At 36.7% G+C, this 17806-nt stretch overlaps 2 protein-coding genes across 2 annotated transcripts; one reads left to right on the top strand and one right to left on the bottom strand.

The window, feature by feature from the left end:
• Positions 1 to 770: 770 nt before the first annotated feature.
• On the top strand, positions 771 to 8373 carry zgc:113229 (uncharacterized protein LOC550612 homolog). Its single transcript, XM_046849020.1, has 5 exons — positions 771 to 1743; positions 1862 to 2004; positions 2855 to 3455; positions 5444 to 5671; positions 7414 to 8373. The coding sequence occupies exons 1-5, from the start codon at positions 1099 to 1101 to the stop codon at positions 7672 to 7674; spliced, it is 1878 nt and encodes a 625-aa protein (XP_046704976.1). The 5' UTR covers positions 771 to 1098; the 3' UTR covers positions 7675 to 8373.
• A 54-nt stretch (positions 8374 to 8427) lies between these two features.
• Positions 8428 to 17586, bottom strand: p2rx3a (purinergic receptor P2X, ligand-gated ion channel, 3a). Its single transcript, XM_046849805.1, has 12 exons — positions 17261 to 17586; positions 15625 to 15760; positions 15466 to 15537; positions 15290 to 15359; positions 15085 to 15169; positions 13995 to 14072; positions 13706 to 13838; positions 12019 to 12155; positions 11837 to 11930; positions 11680 to 11745; positions 11484 to 11561; positions 8428 to 10392 (listed from the first exon to the last, which is right to left on the bottom strand). Exons 1-12 carry the CDS (start codon positions 17380 to 17382, stop codon positions 10270 to 10272), a joined length of 1194 nt encoding a protein of 397 aa, XP_046705761.1. The 5' UTR covers positions 17383 to 17586; the 3' UTR covers positions 8428 to 10269.
• Between the last annotated feature and the right edge of the window lie 220 nt (positions 17587 to 17806).

Raw genomic sequence — 17806 nt, 5'->3', positions numbered from 1 at the left:
CAGTAGCAGTTTTCCAGATTTGCCAAAGCTTTTAGCCCTTTTCTTTCTTTTCTTTTTTCTTTGTTTTTTTTCCTTCTTTTTTGCATGTAAACAAATTTTCTGGGACATTATTATTATGCAATACTTATCAGAGTAGCTTGTTATATTAGAGGATGACTGCAGATGTCCTGTGAAATTCGATTTCACAGAAGGAAAGAAAAAAAAAAAAAAGGATACTTCAAAGTTATGCAAATGTGTAAACCATAAAAAACTAAAAACCTCAGGATGCTCTGAGAACAGACGAATGTTAGTTTAGTTATGATCTTGACAGAAGTACTCCAAGTTCTATTCAAAATACAGTTTTTTTTGTGTGTTAGTTAAATTAGAAATTATACAAGAAACTGAAGAAACAAATTTAACCAACGTGACTGATATCATTCAAAACGTATATTCATTTAAGAGATTATGTGGTGTAGGCTGTTATTTATTTATCGTCATTACCCACTTGTAAAGCCAATCCTGTTAATTTGGAATGTTAACATGGAAGATGCTGTTTATTGTTTTTGGGAAACGACTTCATAACCCACCGTGACCACAGTCACACGCTTTCACTGCGATGGAAAATGTAATAGTTACAAAACACACATGCAAGTTTAGCCTGGTGTTAGAGTGGACAGAGTATAAAGAGAAGATTGCCTCCTAGGGAAGATGTCAACTTGATACACTTGTCTTTCTTGTCTGTCTGGGTTTGTGTCATAGCTGAACACACCTCTGTGTCTTTACTTGGCCTCTATAGGACACATACATGTCTTTTTAAATAGAAATAAGACTGGCAAATACTGGGAAGGTAAACACTGCTGGATTTGTAGGAACTGGACGTTTCGTCATTTTAAAATCTCGAAGGAATGTAAACGAAGCGAACTCTTTTAACAGCGACATGGTTGGAGATTAACTGAATTATTAGAGAACTACAAGACATGGATTATCTATGCTTCAGGATTTGATGTCATTTTATCTTTGGCTTTGAACCGAATGTTGTTTGTTTGTGTGTATGTGTATTAATGTCTTAATGTGCTTATGTGCCATGTTTTTGACATGTGATCTAGTTTTCCACTTTTAATGGCAGACGCAAACTCGGACACTCAGGTCTTGTTGCAGTCCATGCTTCAAAGGCTGAGGCTTCAACCAAAACTCGAGAACAACAGCTTACACACACAAGATAAAGTAGCGCATAGTATACCTGTAATTGAGCAAAATGGCAGTGCGACCACGAGCACACCTCAAACTCCGCCAATGTACAATTTAGGTTTTTCTATGGACAGCAAATCTTGTGTGACTAATCTGGCTGGACCGCTGAGTCCGGGCTCAACTGGTGTAACAACATCTTTTTCAAAAGAACTTGCAAAAGGAATTGCTGTTCACAGTACAGAAAGGACATTTACACCAAATCTACCCTTAAATTTGGGGTTTATGAGCAACCACACTGCATCACGAGGGAACAGTGACATCAGTACACGTGCAGATGATGGTACGATGACCAAGCAGCAAAGAAAGCAAATATTCTCTTTGACAAAAATGAAGAATGTCCCATCTAAACAGACTGTAACACACTCTGACCAGTCAGAATCAAACATCCAGGTCCAGAAAGCTGGAGAGAAGAGATGGACTCAGAAGGTGAAGGAAAAATGGAAAGAGAGACACAAAAACATACCCAGAATAGCACAAGGTGATGGAGAGAAACAAGAACAGACCAAAATGACAGACGTAAGTTTTCATTCTTTATTTTTCTTTGTTTTTAATGAAAACATATTTAATATATTTAATCACATTGTAGCATTTCCTCTCAGCCTGTTAAAGACCTCACTTTTATTCTGTTCTGTAGAATATCAGGTCTCCAATTCCTGTCCAATCTTTGCCCGGTGAAAACAACACAACTTCAGCATTTAATAAAGACAATAGTGTCCAGCTTCAGCCCATCAGCAATGGTCTTGTTGAAGGCATTCCCAGTCCAGCTGATAACATGAGGTACAAGAAATATGTTCTATGCTGTTATCATTGCACATCAACTTTAAGAATGTTGTTCTGCTCATCTGTTGAAGTAACACACCCTCAGAGTAGAAGAAAATGAAAATAGCATGGTGCTTACAATGTGCCAAATCAAGATTTATGGTGGATTGTACAAATGCCAAGACAGTCTGTTTGCTTTCTACTCAAGCATGAACATTATGAAGAACATTAACAAAGTATCTTTGTCAGTATCACATTTACCAACCACCCTTCCTTTTTTTTTTTTTTTTTTTAAAGGAAATTACACTGATCAGGCAGAGCATTATGACATTATAACATTATAACAGGTGATGTGAATAATACTAATTATCTCTTCATCATGGCACTTGTTAGTGGGTGTAATATATTAGACAGCAAGTAAACATTTTGTCCTCAAAGTTGATAAGAAGCAGGAAAAATAGGCAAGCATAAGGATTTGAGCAAACTTGACAATGGCCAAATTATGATGCCTAGACGACGGGCTCAGAGCATCTCCAAAACTGCAGCTCTTGTTGGGTGTTCCCAGTCTGCAGTGGTCAGAATCTATCAAAAGTGGTCCAAGGCAACAGGGTGGACATGGGCGGACAAGGCACACCGATGCACGTGGGGAGTGAAGGTTGGCCCATGTAGTCCTATCTAACAAACAAGCTCCTTTAGCTCAAATTTCTGAAGAAGTTAATGATGTTAATGCTCAATGGGTTCAGGACTGTTTTGTCAGCAGAAGGGGGACCAACACAATATTAGCCGGGTGGTCATAAAGTGATGCCTGATCGGTGTATAATCACACTGATATATATATCGAATTTATACTGTTTTAATATTTTCACAGTGAGACCTTATTTTCACCGGGAACATTTAACCTGATGGAAGAGATTTTTACTGGACAGGAGTGGGCCAAGTTTCTCCCGTCTAACACTAGCAGCCAATCAACATGTTCCATTACACAAGACCAAGAAATGGGACTAACAAGCAGTATTAGTCAATCACATCAAAACGATCAAACCATGCACAGCCAATGGAATTACAGAGATTGCACAGGTCCTAGTTTGCCACTGACACAATCCCAAGTGAACTCTGAACTTCGAGTGAAAATCATGGACGCCACTGAGGTCATGTTAAACCAGGCAAATACTTCAAATTTTGGTCTGCCCCTTATGTCTGAGTTAAATGGTCAGCACGGGCTGTCTGATTCAGAAGTAAACCAATTGGAGAGCATGGATCTGAGTGGCAGCAGACTGGGGAACAATCATTCAAACAATGACCAAGTAAATATTTATTCACATAATCAATCAAGTGTCATAGAACTTAATGCTAATTCGACATTATCCAATGAGCAAAGTGTAAATCAGTCACAAGCAACGGAAATAAACCACAACCAACCTGGAGGTGTGCATGAGGTTCTATCCATATTGGATACATCATATCTTCAGGTAAGAATAATAACCAGAGGGAATGTTTTATTAAATGAGAAAGGGATTTGTTAGTTAGTGTTAGTTGGGTAACATTGAAAGAAAAGAAAACTGAAAGTGTCTAAGTAAGTATGTGTAAATTGAAAATGGCCAGAACACCTTCAGTGGTCCTTGGTGTAGATTTTAAAGCTCTCTGGAAACGTACTGGAACAATGAACACTATTATTACTAAAGAAAAAAAACACTTAGTAAAGTGCTGTCTTGTAGGCGTTTGACTATGTTCAGATCTGGTATATGTAAAGATCACTATGATGGTTAATAAGTTGTGGAAGTTGGGAGAGTCATTCTGCTAAAGACCACACCCATTTGTATTAAAAAATGTTCCATCATAGGAATGGAAGCTGATCATGCAAATGAGTTTGGTTTTGAGATTCAGTGTCCCCATTAAATAATTTTAAAAAGTCAGGATTTTCCAAAGTTGGATAGAGTAATAACATTTTATACTCAAGTAAAAGTACTGTTACTTCAATAGAATTATATTTGAGTAAAAAAGTAAAAAAGTTACTGGTCTGAAAATCTTCACAAGTTGAAAAACTAGTTGTTTTTTAATTGAAGAAAAATCTTTACCAATTTTAATAAAATAACCTAAACAATAATACAATTTATGATTTTAGTCTAATGTGAGTTATGCACTTTTGCAGCAAAAATAAATAAATAAATTAGTTATAATGGTATAATGTCATTTATGATGAGAGAAATCGCAAATGCAGATTTAGAATTTAGACAGTGAGCACACACATTGAACAACTTTCGATTCGACAGCATTTTGCTTTTAGCTCGTCTGCATCAATGGCGTGTCTTATCCGTCTCCATTTTTCTTCCTTGTGAGTTTAGTGTATTTGTTCTTCTGCCCATGAATCAATCAGTGCAGTAGTTTCCGGGGCGAATTTTTTCTCCCCCTTGCATTGTTCTTATTTATAATTTTTTTGGTAGTTTGAGTACAATACTTCAAAGAAAACATACTTAAGTAAAAGTAGTATTACAGATTTAAAAATTAACTTTAAAACATAAAAGTACACAAAAAGAATTACTCAATTACAGTAACGTGAGTAAATGTAATTCGTTACTTTCCACCTCTGCTGTATACAATCAGGGATGGGCAGTATTTATGATGCATGTATTTTAAATACGCATTTCAATTGTAAAATAGGATTTTGTCATTTGTATTTGATAGGCTTGATGAAAATGGCTTCATATTTTCTAGCAAAATAATTTAGTGCTTTAGTGAAGTTTTACCGCTGCGGGCCGGGTTCGATCCCTGGTCAGGGAACCAACCCCAGGCATTAGGGTTGCACAAGCCTTAGTGCCGGTCCCAAGCCCGGATAAATGGGGAGGGTTGCGTTAGGAAGGGCATCCAGTGTAAAAACATGTGCCAAATCAAACATGCGGATGGTCCGCTGTGGCGACCCCTAATGGGAGAAGCCGAACAAAAGAAAGTGAAGTTTTACTGTAAAACTTTTTTTTACCGTTACTGTAAAATACTGTAAAAAAACAGAAAATGTATTATGCTCAAATCACGATCAAAAACACAGTAGTTTATTTTGATACACGGTGTGGCTGCTGTATTTTGTAGGTTATTTTGATACAGTTAAGATAATTGGTATTTTATTTGAAAATATATTTTGATGTATCTTTGCCCAACCCTGTATACAATATATTACACAGATCCTGCAATCAGTCTTTTCTCTCAAAAAAAGCAAATAGCTCTAACTACCGCAAGAATATACAGTAAAATAATAATTAAAGTCTTTTATGTGTGTTATTATGTGTGGTCTGTAGGGAGAATCGTATAGATCTGCATCACAAGACAGAATTACAAGTATGAACGAAACCTTTAGCATGAAGTATAACAACATTCTTTAACCTGTATCTGCTGGCCCAGTTAAGGACGATTCCAAATTCTGTTTCTGTTCTCTCAGTATTTTTCTTTCTCTTTCTGCTCTTCTCAGCCGAACGACAGCTCCTCTCTGAGGAAGCAAATGTCTCTGAGCCGTAAGCGAGGCTACTCCACAGAGAGAAAAAACTCAGAGACAGGAGAAATGCAAGAATGGAGGCATAATTGCTTTGTTTCAGGTCCACCAGAAGGTCTCTCCCCTGCATCTTCCACCTCCTCTCTAGAGTACTCTATATCCCAGGATTCCGAGTCATCTGTGTCTATAGAAACTGTAATCAAAAAGGTGAGGCAACTCAATGACAAAGAATTTGTAAATCACAACCATGAACATGTGTTTATGCTTTCATGTAGGATGTAAAAATGATCATGAGAAAATTCAGGTTTGGGTTTGGGTTAACTTTATTGTTATTCAATTAAACAAACTCCATCCAAACGCCCCCTTAATGGGAATAGGCTGGAAATAAACAAATACAATAGCGGAGTTCTGTTATAGGAATGTTAACATAATATGCATTTAATTGGCTCGCCACTTGTATTTTAGACATTGACAACAAAGTTGCATCTAAAAAGTGGAAGACAAAAAACCCTCCACAGTATATAATGCGGAAGCCTAAGAGGCCATGCATTATAATATTTTTTTTTCTTGTTTTCTTGACATTATTTTCTTGTGATCTCGCCAAAACAAAAGTTATTTTCTCGTATCACGACTTTTCTCATCGTGCCTTTAGAACATGCTCTTATGCCGAATATGCAGAAAAATTAATTCCTGATCACAAGGAAACATGTTTGTAATGTCAAGATCATGAGAAAATAAGAAAGAAAGAAATATTATATGGCCTCTGAATAAACTCAAAGTTTCATGAAGACTGTTACAAAGTACTGACACTGGAGACTCCTTCCATAAATGTCATTACAGAAAGCTTTTCTACTGTATATCACTATGTCTGTGCTTGTCTTTATTATATAGCAGCGAAAAGAAAATTAAAGTGATTGAGCTTAGATCATATACGGCATTCCCCATAAATCCTTGAAAGCTCTTTTACTATAAAAATGATAACATAATCGAATACTTGCTTTAACATAATTAAAAAAACCTGGGCATATTTGAATGTGAAGGATGACTCAAGAAGGTCAATGCAAGGTTAATAGAGCGACTGCGCTCTCTTTAATTTCACTAATGTCGCTTTTATTGTACAGTTGTTTAGCTCTCTCTCTGGTTACAGGCCAACCTAAAGTCATGTACATACCAATTTATTTTCATTTGAAAATGCATATTTAAAGGTTTTGGCCTTTCGTTCACACTGAGATTTACCCAATGAAAGCTTTTTGAAAACGCTCTTCAAAATGGAGACTCTCCAAACGCCAATTTGGTGTCGTGACCATCGTAGTGGTGATGTATTTTTAATTATGTGACGTGCATTTCCTCGACAATGCTGTGATGTTTCAAAGAGAAGAGATGACGTGGGTCAAAGCGTCTTTAATCTGAAAACAGTGTTTTCGTTTAAAAAAATGCTCCGCATTCACACTTTCATTTTTAATCTTTTCCCAAAAGTTGCTCATCCACACTAAAATGTCTGAAAACACTTGCATCTCTGGACTGTGCATGAGCGAAACATAGAAGGCTTTGACTTGTGTCATTTCTGCCTGGTGTTTATTTACTTTCCCGTGGCAATGACTAAAAATACGTCATAATTTTCGAAAGCCTTTTTTAAATGTATTCACTTTGGAAAACGCTTTAAAAAATCAATGTTTCTGAAGGCCAAAACAAAGAGAAAAATATGCTTGTTATTGTGGATATGGCCTAAGTAGTCTGGCTGTATCAAGCCACAACTGAGAATTATTTGGCATTGCCTGCTGGTTCACCAGTTTTCTCCCATGCTGCCACATAAAACCCAAGTGAAACATCGGCCAGTGCTCTGGTGCTCTGAAAATGTAGCATTCCCGCTTTAATCACTAATATGATTAAACTGTAGTTTGTGTGTTGTGTGGCTAACTTTCATCATTTGTATTTTTTGTAATGACCAGAGGCGGGTGGAAAACACACGGCGTGTGCGATTCGCAGAAAAGGTGACCATTGTACCGATGCTTGCTCTGTCTGACAATGAGGACGATCCTGATGATGAGGATTACACTCATAACCAAAATCAGGGCACCGAGGACAAGGTGGAGGATTCGCCACCTCAAGCGTCTGCTCCCAGATGGATCGAGGCACTCAGGAGCAAGAAGAAGAGGATGCACAAACTTAAACTTCCACGCATGAGGACTAGAAAATATCGCTTTGTGTAACAAACTACAAATAGCACTGTATTATAACACACATCTTTAATAATTTAAAAATAAGAAAACTCCTCTGAATGATTAGGACCAAGTGAGAAGTCTGCACTTTAAATCATTTGGAGCTACAGTATATTTATAACTGCTAACTAGATGAGTGCTTATATAAAAATAATGAGTGTAAGTATACATATACTTATGAGCCAGTTTATTAGGCACATTAAATGCTATTAAATGCCGTTAGCAGCACAATGAATAAAAGGAGGTTTAGCTGATCTTCATATCAGACTTTACCATGAAAGGAAAAAAAAGTGATTTTTGTGATTTCGATTTTGACATTTTGCTCATTCGAGCCAGACAGACTGGTTTAAAAGTTTGAGAAACTGCTGATTTCCTGAGACACAACCAGTGGTGGACAGTGACAAAGTAAATAGTGTAATTCGTTACTATACTTAAGTAGCATTTTCGCCTATATTTTCTAAAGTATTTCAATTTGAGGAGACGTTTACTTTAACTTCATTGCATTTCAACGTCAAATATCTTCGAAATCAGTTTTGATTGACGCTTGGTGGTATCTGATTAGCACGAACGTACAGTTTAACAGCAAGCAGAACATTTTGAGGGGAATAAATGATAAAAGAAAATCCTGACTCTAACTTGCCACAACACTCGTGGTCTTATTTAAGCTTTTTTTTTTTTTTTTAGTTAAAAAGGTTTTGGGCTCATTATAATTTTATTAGATCAGTGTTTGACTAATTCATATCATTCTATTAATAGATTGTTGTGCTAAGAGTAACGTTAGAGTCTTTTCACATAGACTGAGTTGATTAAGAAACAAAACCAAAAACGATAATAGGAACATTATAGCTATAATAAATCATAGTCATTTGAATATTTAAGTACTAATTTAAAGGGCAAATACTTTTGTACTTTTACTCAAGTGAAAATTTAAAGGGAGAACATTTACTGAAGAAATATTTTACCTAGTGTATCTCTACTTTTACTCAAATACATACTTCATCCACCACTGGACACAACGGTCTCTAGAGTTTGGACAAAACAATCAAATCAGGGGTTGTTCTGCGAATGGAAACACCTTATTAAAATGTACAGCCAGACTGACAGATTTCAAGCTGAGAGGAAGTCTATATTTCCTCAAATATGCACTCTATACAAAAATGAACAACTCATCAAACCTTGAGGTGGATGCAGTAAAACTGCAAAAGGCTGCATTTAATTACACTCCTCTTGATCATGTATGGGAATCTGAGGCAGTGGAAATGCACTATAGACTCCACAACAATTTGTGGTCAAAGTCAAAGAGATCAAATTTTTCTCTGAAGTATACTGAAGATCTGTATTTGCATGATTTGTCCATTGTGCTGCTGACACATGATTGGCTGCATAATTGCTGGCATTAATGTGTAGGAATATAAGAATACGAGAGTTCATGCTCTAGGCTATTCATAGACATACGAGTCACAGACATAAGCAAGGTGTTACAAATTGTATGTTTAATATGTTTTGTATCTGCACTTAACCTACATTTGCTGCCACAGTTATTTTCTCTTTCAGAAACATAACAGCACAACGATTTGGCAATACAAAGCATCCAACATATGTGTTTTTAATAATGACAGTTTAGAATAAATACTGAAAACACATATGTACAAGAATGAAGCATGGAATAACTCAGACAGAGGAAAAGGTTTTCAGTAATTGACGCCATTAATTGAAATAATTATATAACTAAAACACTGTGTAATGCTGAAGACATTTTATTACTGATTACACTGAAAAATTGCACGACACAACCAATGTAGGGATGATGAACATGAAGTTTATATTACTTTTGAAATGTATTATTCAGGGATTTTTTTTTTCATTGTGTTTTACGTATACAGTGTTTATAGTGTGGCATATATGTATATGGTAAATCTGGATGATTTTTTTTTTTATTCTATAGTCTACGTTCTTCAATAAATCCTCAACATATACAGTAAGAGTTTGAGGGTTTAAATATTAAATAGCCTGACTGGATGTTTAAATATGGTAAATACACCACAGTGAACATGCAGTTATTGGGTTTCATGAGCGAGAACCACGTAAAGGAATTAACTCCTTACTATAGTACAGTGGGATTCATGGCCTACTATATGTGATAGTAGCATATGGCTTGAGTGCATAGTTTAAAATACAGTGAATTCGATTCGGTCGAGTTACGCAGAATTGTTCAATTATGAACGTTTGAAAGCAGAACTGGATAGAGTCTGTACTGATTATAGCGCATAACTATTAGAATAATGGATCATAATTAAAATAGGTTGTGGTTATAAATACACCAGACTTCATGGGATTTTACAGTTAATGATGTCCCTGAATGCAAAACGCTTTAGAATGCTGATAATATGGCTTACTTTCCTGAATTTCTTTATAAAATGATTTCAGTAAATTTGCTATTTGGTTAATGTGTACAATGTGTACATCATTATGTTGAGATTGTCACTAGCAGTAACCCAGATGTCCTTTGGTCCAAGCGATTTGAGGTTTTGAATACTAAATCTCAGTGCCTTTTCCGATCTCCTGTTGGCCGAGACGTCCCTTCTCTCATACCTGATGCCCGATTGAATATGCTCCTGAATCATCAGAGCTCTTCTCTTCCCGTTTGATTGTCTTCTGGCTGCACTCATGAAGGTCAAGACTTTGAGACCTACTGACAGAATCTGAAACCTGAATGAGTGAGAGATCAAGATCAGTCTCTGGTATTGCCATGAGATATACGCTTACTGTCCACTTTATTGGCCAAGAAAGGACAGAAGTGAATAGTCAGATTAGTTCTAGCTGAGAGGAACACTAACACATAACAAATAACCTTCTATGCAACTGAGGTGTGCATAAAAGCATTTCAGTTATAACATCAGTGTCCCACTCACGACCAAGAACAGGCACATAGATTGAGATCTGATTTTGATGTTTGCTCAGAAAATCATTCCTTTTACCTGCATGATTTGATGCATTTAGCTGCTTGGACAACTGAATGAGTAGGTGTTTAAAATAATGTGTGATTTTTCACCAACAACTGGGTTGTACAGTTTTTTTTTAGCACTGTGAGAAACCCGGTAATATAATACACAGATATGTAGAGATTATAAGTCATTTGTGATTAATAATTTGCATGTCAGGTTTTTTTTTTAAACCAGTGGCTCGAGGCTGCATGCCAGTGTGTAACTACAGTGTGTAACTACAGAGTGTAACTACACACTCTTCCTATCAGTTTTACTGTCATCTGTGTATGTGTAGTTTTAATGTACTGTACTTATAGGAAAAGTACCAGAATACCAACACACTCATACAAACTCATACAAAAAATAAACTTTTTTCTGCCTCCTATTTTGTTGATTAGCCAGGAAATGGTGTCCAAAAAGCACTGTTTACTTTTTATGTAATCAAGGAGTGAAATTAATGTTACTGACAGGAATGCCAAGCAGGGACTCTCTCTTAGTAATACTGCATTTCTAAGCCAACATGGCCTCATCAAAATTCCTGATATAGTTTGGGCCACACCTCCTACTGTCTCTGTTATTAGCAAACAGTAAAACCAATTTATGTGCTGAGAGAAAAGGGAAGTTCGCTTTTTGCTTCAAAATGGCTGCTTCTACTTATTATTATTACCATATTTTAACCTACAGGTCTAGAATAGTGTCAGTTCAAGGTGTGTACCGATTTAGACTATCCATGCTAGGCTTGTATCTTCAGCATAAAAATGAATATGAGATAACAGAGAAGGTATCTGCATTGAAAAGAAATTAAAAGGACGTCACCTCTTCAAATTTCTTCGCCTTGTACTGTTTGGCTCCTTTGAGGAAGTTTAACAAGATGATATCACACAGAACCGTTGCCTGTAGCCAAGGAAAATTATGATTAGAGATGTATTGTAGTGAGTGTATGTTAGAGAGTATGTGTGTATGTGTGTGTGTGTGTGTGTGTGTGTATGTATGTTCATGCCACAGATCTTACCAGGCCAACTGATGTACAAGCTGCAACAACATTAATTACTGTTGGGATTAGATGAAATTTTCCAGCCTGTCAAAAAACCCCCAATAGATTTTACACAAAAATGCATTACATGCATTTATTTATTTATTTTCAACACACACTCACACATTATACTCACATTTCCAGACACAAGTATGTCAAAACGAATAGCATAAGCTTTATGAAGTGTGCGGTAGTCATTACCATCTTCTGACTTAAAGTATTTTGCAAACCTGAAATAAAGAGACAAAAGTGGATATTAACATACATGATATTATTGTGTATTATTTTAGTGCAGTGGTTGTGTAGTTGTGCTGTTACCTGAAATTGTATCCCTTTGTGACCACGCTGTTTTTAAATGCAGAGTCCATACGGGTGAATTTGTATGTGGGTTTGCAGTTGTCCACATGCTCATCCAGGTTGCACACCCAGGCTATATTAATTCCAATCTCTCCTCCCTTATTCACACACACACACACACACACACACACACACACACACACACACACACACACACACACACAAACACACAAACACACAAACACACACCAAGCACTTATAAACACCCACATCACAACTAAAAACTAAACATTTTCAAAGGGGACCAGGGGTCCAATATAATTTTTTACAGAGCGTGATGTCATAGTGACAGCAAAAGTGACTACAGTAAGAAAAAAACACAAAAAAGCATAGAAACAATCCTGTTAATTCCAACATTGAAAAGAAAAAACATTTGGATGAACATTTTTGTCCTTGCTTTGATAATTTAGCAACCTGCAATTAAAGGTCTTAACGATGAAATCCATATCAATGTAAAAAAAGATTTTTAAGGACGTTATCACATCACTGAATCCCGCTACGAAGATTTAAATTCATTGATAGAGGTGGTTGTCCTGAGTGAGACAGGAAGTGAGTTCCATAGTGAGCTTAGGTTCCATACCTGAAAAAGACCTGCCTCTAATTGACAAAAAATCATACACCCAGAGAATCAGAGTGATTAAGGAGGAATATAAGGAAAAGCCCACATAGCAATTTTTCTCTGGTCCAGCTCCGGCCCACACCACCAGCTTTTGCTTGGCCCACATACCGCTATGAATTACGGTCCTAGTGTGGACCAGGTCTGGATTAACTGGCCCAAGTTTCAGCCAAGTTAAATACCCATAACTTGTCCTAAATGACATCTGTCCCATGTCTTGTGAGCCGCCTTAAAATCGGTACCACCTCTGCCAAACTGGGCCATGTTTGGCCCACATGCTGTATGCCAGTGCCGGGTGAATGCCAGCTGTGCCAGATGAATGCCAAATCTGGGCCAAATTTGTTCGCTCACTGGGAGGTAGCTCAGACAGGCAGGAGAAAGCAAGACTATGGAGTGACTTAGAATTGCATTGACAGTCGCACATACACTTCTTTTTTGAATTTTTCATAAATGCATGCCTAATGAGGTGGCCCAAGGAATGAAATAATATTAAAATGATCTAAAGAAAGTCTGTTATTATAATACAGGCCACTGCTAGCTGCAACACAAAAAAAAATCTGTAAATGTAATTTTAGTTACCTCATTCATACATTCATAAAACACAGTTTGCAGCTTCAGCTTTGTTTTGAAAGAAAATACAGAGATATCTGAGGAAGTATGAGTGTATTGGATTGGGATGTATTGGATTGAGACTTAAAACATCATGTGGTTTCTCTTATTGGCAGCAGATATTCAACTCATAGCTCAGAGCTAAAGGAGGAAACATCAGACACTGAACACACTTCAGGTGCCATTACATCTGGCAGAAATGAGGCATCCTGTGTAATGGGTTAAAAAGCAAAGTCATCTGTTTATTTTCTTTTTTTGTGTCATGTCAGACATGGATAACATGGATTGCATCAGTACAAAGTCTTGCCAACCTTTGAGTTTTAAAACATGACAATTCCTGTGTTTTGACTCCACCACTCTACATGTGTTTGTTTAAAAAAAAAGTGTTCCTCAAATGACAGATGAAGAGATAAAGAAACTCACTTTTTTTGAGATATTGCTGAAATCCTCACCGGCGTACATTAGTATGTCTGACACTCGGAAGATCGGGCAGTCTGGGTTATTAACAGGATCATACGTACAACTTAAAGTTTTTAAATTTTCACCAATATTTCCCCTGAAAAAAGAAGGAGAGAGAAAGTGTTTGTGAGAGAGAGAGAGAGAGAGAGAGAGAGAGAGAGAGAGAGAGAGAGAGAGAGAGAGAGAGAGAAAAAAATTATTGTTTGGAAGAAAATCATAGCCTTGGTCTAGTGAAAAGGTTTTCATGTCTCACCTTGTTACATTAAAGAGAGGGAAGCGAATGCTGTTCTTTATAAAGATTGTGAAGCCCTCAACCTCCGTCATTGAATGTCTAAGAAAGGTCAACAGCAAGGAAAGTTCATGAAGATCATCCATTAAAGTAATTGATTACATATCATAAACCTGTCCTGAATTATTAATTGAGTTTTTACCATATTTATCAAAGTACACCACATCACTGTTAAATTGACTGACACCATTCTGATTGTTCCGCAGCTTTGGGAATCTATAACTGCATTTGTAATGTGTAATAAATTAGATTTTCCATAGTGACAACATGATTAGTAATGAGAGATATGATGAATAATAGGAAAAATCTAATCATAGTATGATATGGTGCGATTATCTGTAAGAAGACTATTATTTAACATTTGATTAGCGGTGAGTGTTAATTTAAAACTTTTGCGAAGTCTTTTTGGTTACACATTAACAGGACAAGATGCATTTTTTTGTCTTAAAAGAGGAAAAATAGAGATGTTGAAAGAGCAAGTAAGAACCAACTTGTGTTTTGGATGTCCTACAACCTTAAATGTTACTATAAACGGATTCACACCTAGGATCAAGAACATTTAGTAGGTGGATTTCAAAGGGCCTAGTCATTAATTGTTTCTGAAGAAAAGCACATCACATTGTGATTTCTGTAATACCAGTGATTTAGTGTACTAATTAACACTTGCTGCATACTTAATATTTTAATATTGTTCAAAAATGGAAGTGTTTATGTTTGTATGATTAAATGTCCCCATAAAAATGCATTAAAATGTTGTGTAGTATAGCAATTATTATCACTTTATAAATAGATATATCAGTGGAAGGTCCTCATAATGATAATAAGACAAATGGGTGTGTATGTGTGTTTGTGTGTGTGTGTGTGTGTGGTCCTATTCTCCCGTTTGTGAGGACTGGTGGTTTGTGTTTTTAATAGTGATCAGTTATGCCAGTAGCACCTGATTGTGGCTTGTAGTGTAGGTGAAAATGTAGTCCTCATAATGCTGTCTCGTGTCAAGGTGAAAACAAATATACAAATATTTGTATGTGGGTAAGTGCATGTATGTGTTAACTACTCTATCGGGATGTCATTCTCTGCTGGACACCAGCCCAAAATCTCACAACGTTGAGCCTCAGCGATACACTTTCCTGTTATCTTCCCTATAAAATGAAAGAAAGGAGAAATCAAAATGACTCCAAGGTGGTGAACAGAAGATAGAAACTAATGAAAAAACTGTAAAGGGTGAAAGAACTGGAAGAAATGACACTACGGACACTCACCACTTGCCAAGTTTGAGAACGTTAAACTTTCACAGTCACTATCGTTTTTGCATTTAAACTTCTGGTCCATCTAAGAAAAAGAGAAAGAGAAAAGAACATAAGGACATGACATGGATGTGAACATGTATGAGTATTATGTTTTTAATTATGGTAGAACAGGTTGATAAGAGACAGACCTCGTGACATTTACTCTGCGTCTGATTGGCTGTAATGACCATCGCTGTGATGATGCAGAACACAGAGGCCCCCTGGAAAATGTCATACGGCTCGGTTTCTCACTCTGACACAATTCCTGCTTTTCAAGTATATTTTATTGTGAAACACGTATTGCTAACCTGTGTGGGCATCACGTAGTCAGCCACGTCCATCAGATTGTCGTTGAGGAAGCCGAAGCCCTTTACTTTAGTCATGACTGCTGACTCGATCCCCGTGTCACGCACCTGGTAGGCCTTCTCATGTATAAACACCCAGCTGTAAATACATACACAAACACACAGAAAACACTAGCATTTAGCATTTGCTTATTTGATTTCTGATTATGCAGCTCTTGTTTTGTCCTTCAAATTGAAGAAAAAGCAAGCCGCTTAATAGAATTACAGATTAAGCATTATTACGTCCTTGGCAGACAGAAAGCATTTATGCCGCACTAAGCACTATTGGATAAATTGTGAGTGATTTTTTATTATCATTTATTAACCAGAATTGTGTAGCCAAAGTATCATTTTTCTGCGACAACATTTTTTATAATATACAATAAACCTTCTAGATTTAAAAACGTCTCTAGATTTAATCTGAGACACATGAATTCCCAGAATAAAAAGATTACACTTGTTCATCTTCACTATCTCATTACACGGTTCCTAAAGGATGTCATGAATTATTCTTATTTGTGGTACTTTAGCACTGATTAAAGCAGGCCAGCTTCTCAAATGTCATGTCACCAGGGACACTCTATACATCAAGAACAAATAAATTATTAAAAGGAACAAAACAACCTCCTCGGTGCAGACAAATCTTATTTCGGCTATTTATTACAAGAAATAAATATTGTTTTTTGCTTTTTAGTTTGGAATTTCCACAGCCAGAACATATTAAGTTTAAGTTATATATTATTTATGAATTATTGACAGACCTATTCTACTAATTAAAAACTCACACACAGTTTTATGAAGCAGTGATTAAATAAAAAATAATTAGAGCAAACCTAATAATTTGCTCTATCTCTCTCTTTTTCTCTCTCATTACAAATTCAACCTGCTGCCTGATTCATCCCTTTCTACACGTGCAATACACACTTCCTGCTTTTGTGGAAGGCCCTAACAATTAATAATTCCTAGGAGTTACCTTATGTCCAAATCTAAATGGATTGCCACATTGGATATAATTGTACCTGGATGCTGCACATTTGTATCAATGAACAGCTACTGCAATCACAAAGACTGTCTTGTGCTCAGCCCAGGACTCATAATAAACACACTCTCATTCTACACATTTGTATACTTTAATGACTCACAATGGAACATTCGAGTGTCACCAACAAAAGGACAAGTTTCTTTTGAGTCCTTTGAGTTGTCTCAAGTAGTTTTCCTCACAATTGTCACCTCATGCATGCTTATTAAGGATCTAAATCTAATAAAAAAGTCCTTAATTTATTTAGTATATGAAATAATAATTATTATAACTCTTTTGTGTGGTCAGTATTTTGGTTTTTATTTCCTACACAGTAAATAAATCAATGTTTAAGTGCAATTAAACAAATTTCTGTCTCTTTACAAGCTTTATTTTTAGTCAAAATTTTTTTATTAATGTTTGTTATTGCCCCCTAATAGATCTATTTGTTTGAACCATCCATGCCATTGCCCCATTGCCAGTAATCTTTGCATATACAGCAGTCTTTTGGACACACATACACACACATACACACACATTCCAACTACATTTACAAGCAGGTAAACATTCCTCAGCACTTACCCAACAAAGTAAATGATAATGAGGAGCTGAGCCACGCGGTTGATGATTCCCACCGACCAGCTCTTGACCACCACAGACTTGGTCGTCTCATAGGTGAAGAACCCTGAGACCCAGCCGAACATGATGAGGTCAGCTGATAGATCTCTGTGTTAAGAAGTGCACGATAAGCTCCTGTTCTGTTCCCGTTCTGTACGAAGGCCGCACGTTTTCCAGCCAAGCTTATCTCAATCTCCCGGGCTCTGCTGAATGATGCTTCGAGCCTTCTGCCTCCAGCACTAAATGTAGGGATGAAAAAAAGAGAAAGACGTCCAAATGACCATTAACGCTCTTCTCTCTCCTCCCTCTTGTGTCTCTGGGGCCCGCTACGTTTCCTTAATGATCCGTTCATTTGCTAAGCGCTCAAGCTCTCCTAAACAAGGTGTGAGTGAGAGCATCGCCACAGAGAGCACATCAGCTGCTAAACGCAGACATTAATCTCACTGCCCGAAAGTGTACTATTACTAAATGTAGCTAATAAACAGGTTAATTAGCATGCACAATTATCTG

The sequence above is a fragment of the Silurus meridionalis genome, chromosome 5 (assembly GCF_014805685.1).
Source record: "Silurus meridionalis isolate SWU-2019-XX chromosome 5, ASM1480568v1, whole genome shotgun sequence".
Lineage (NCBI taxonomy): Eukaryota > Metazoa > Chordata > Actinopteri > Siluriformes > Siluridae > Silurus > Silurus meridionalis.
The sequence above is the reverse complement of the archived record's forward strand: the minus strand, read 5'-3'. Positions and strand labels throughout refer to the sequence as shown.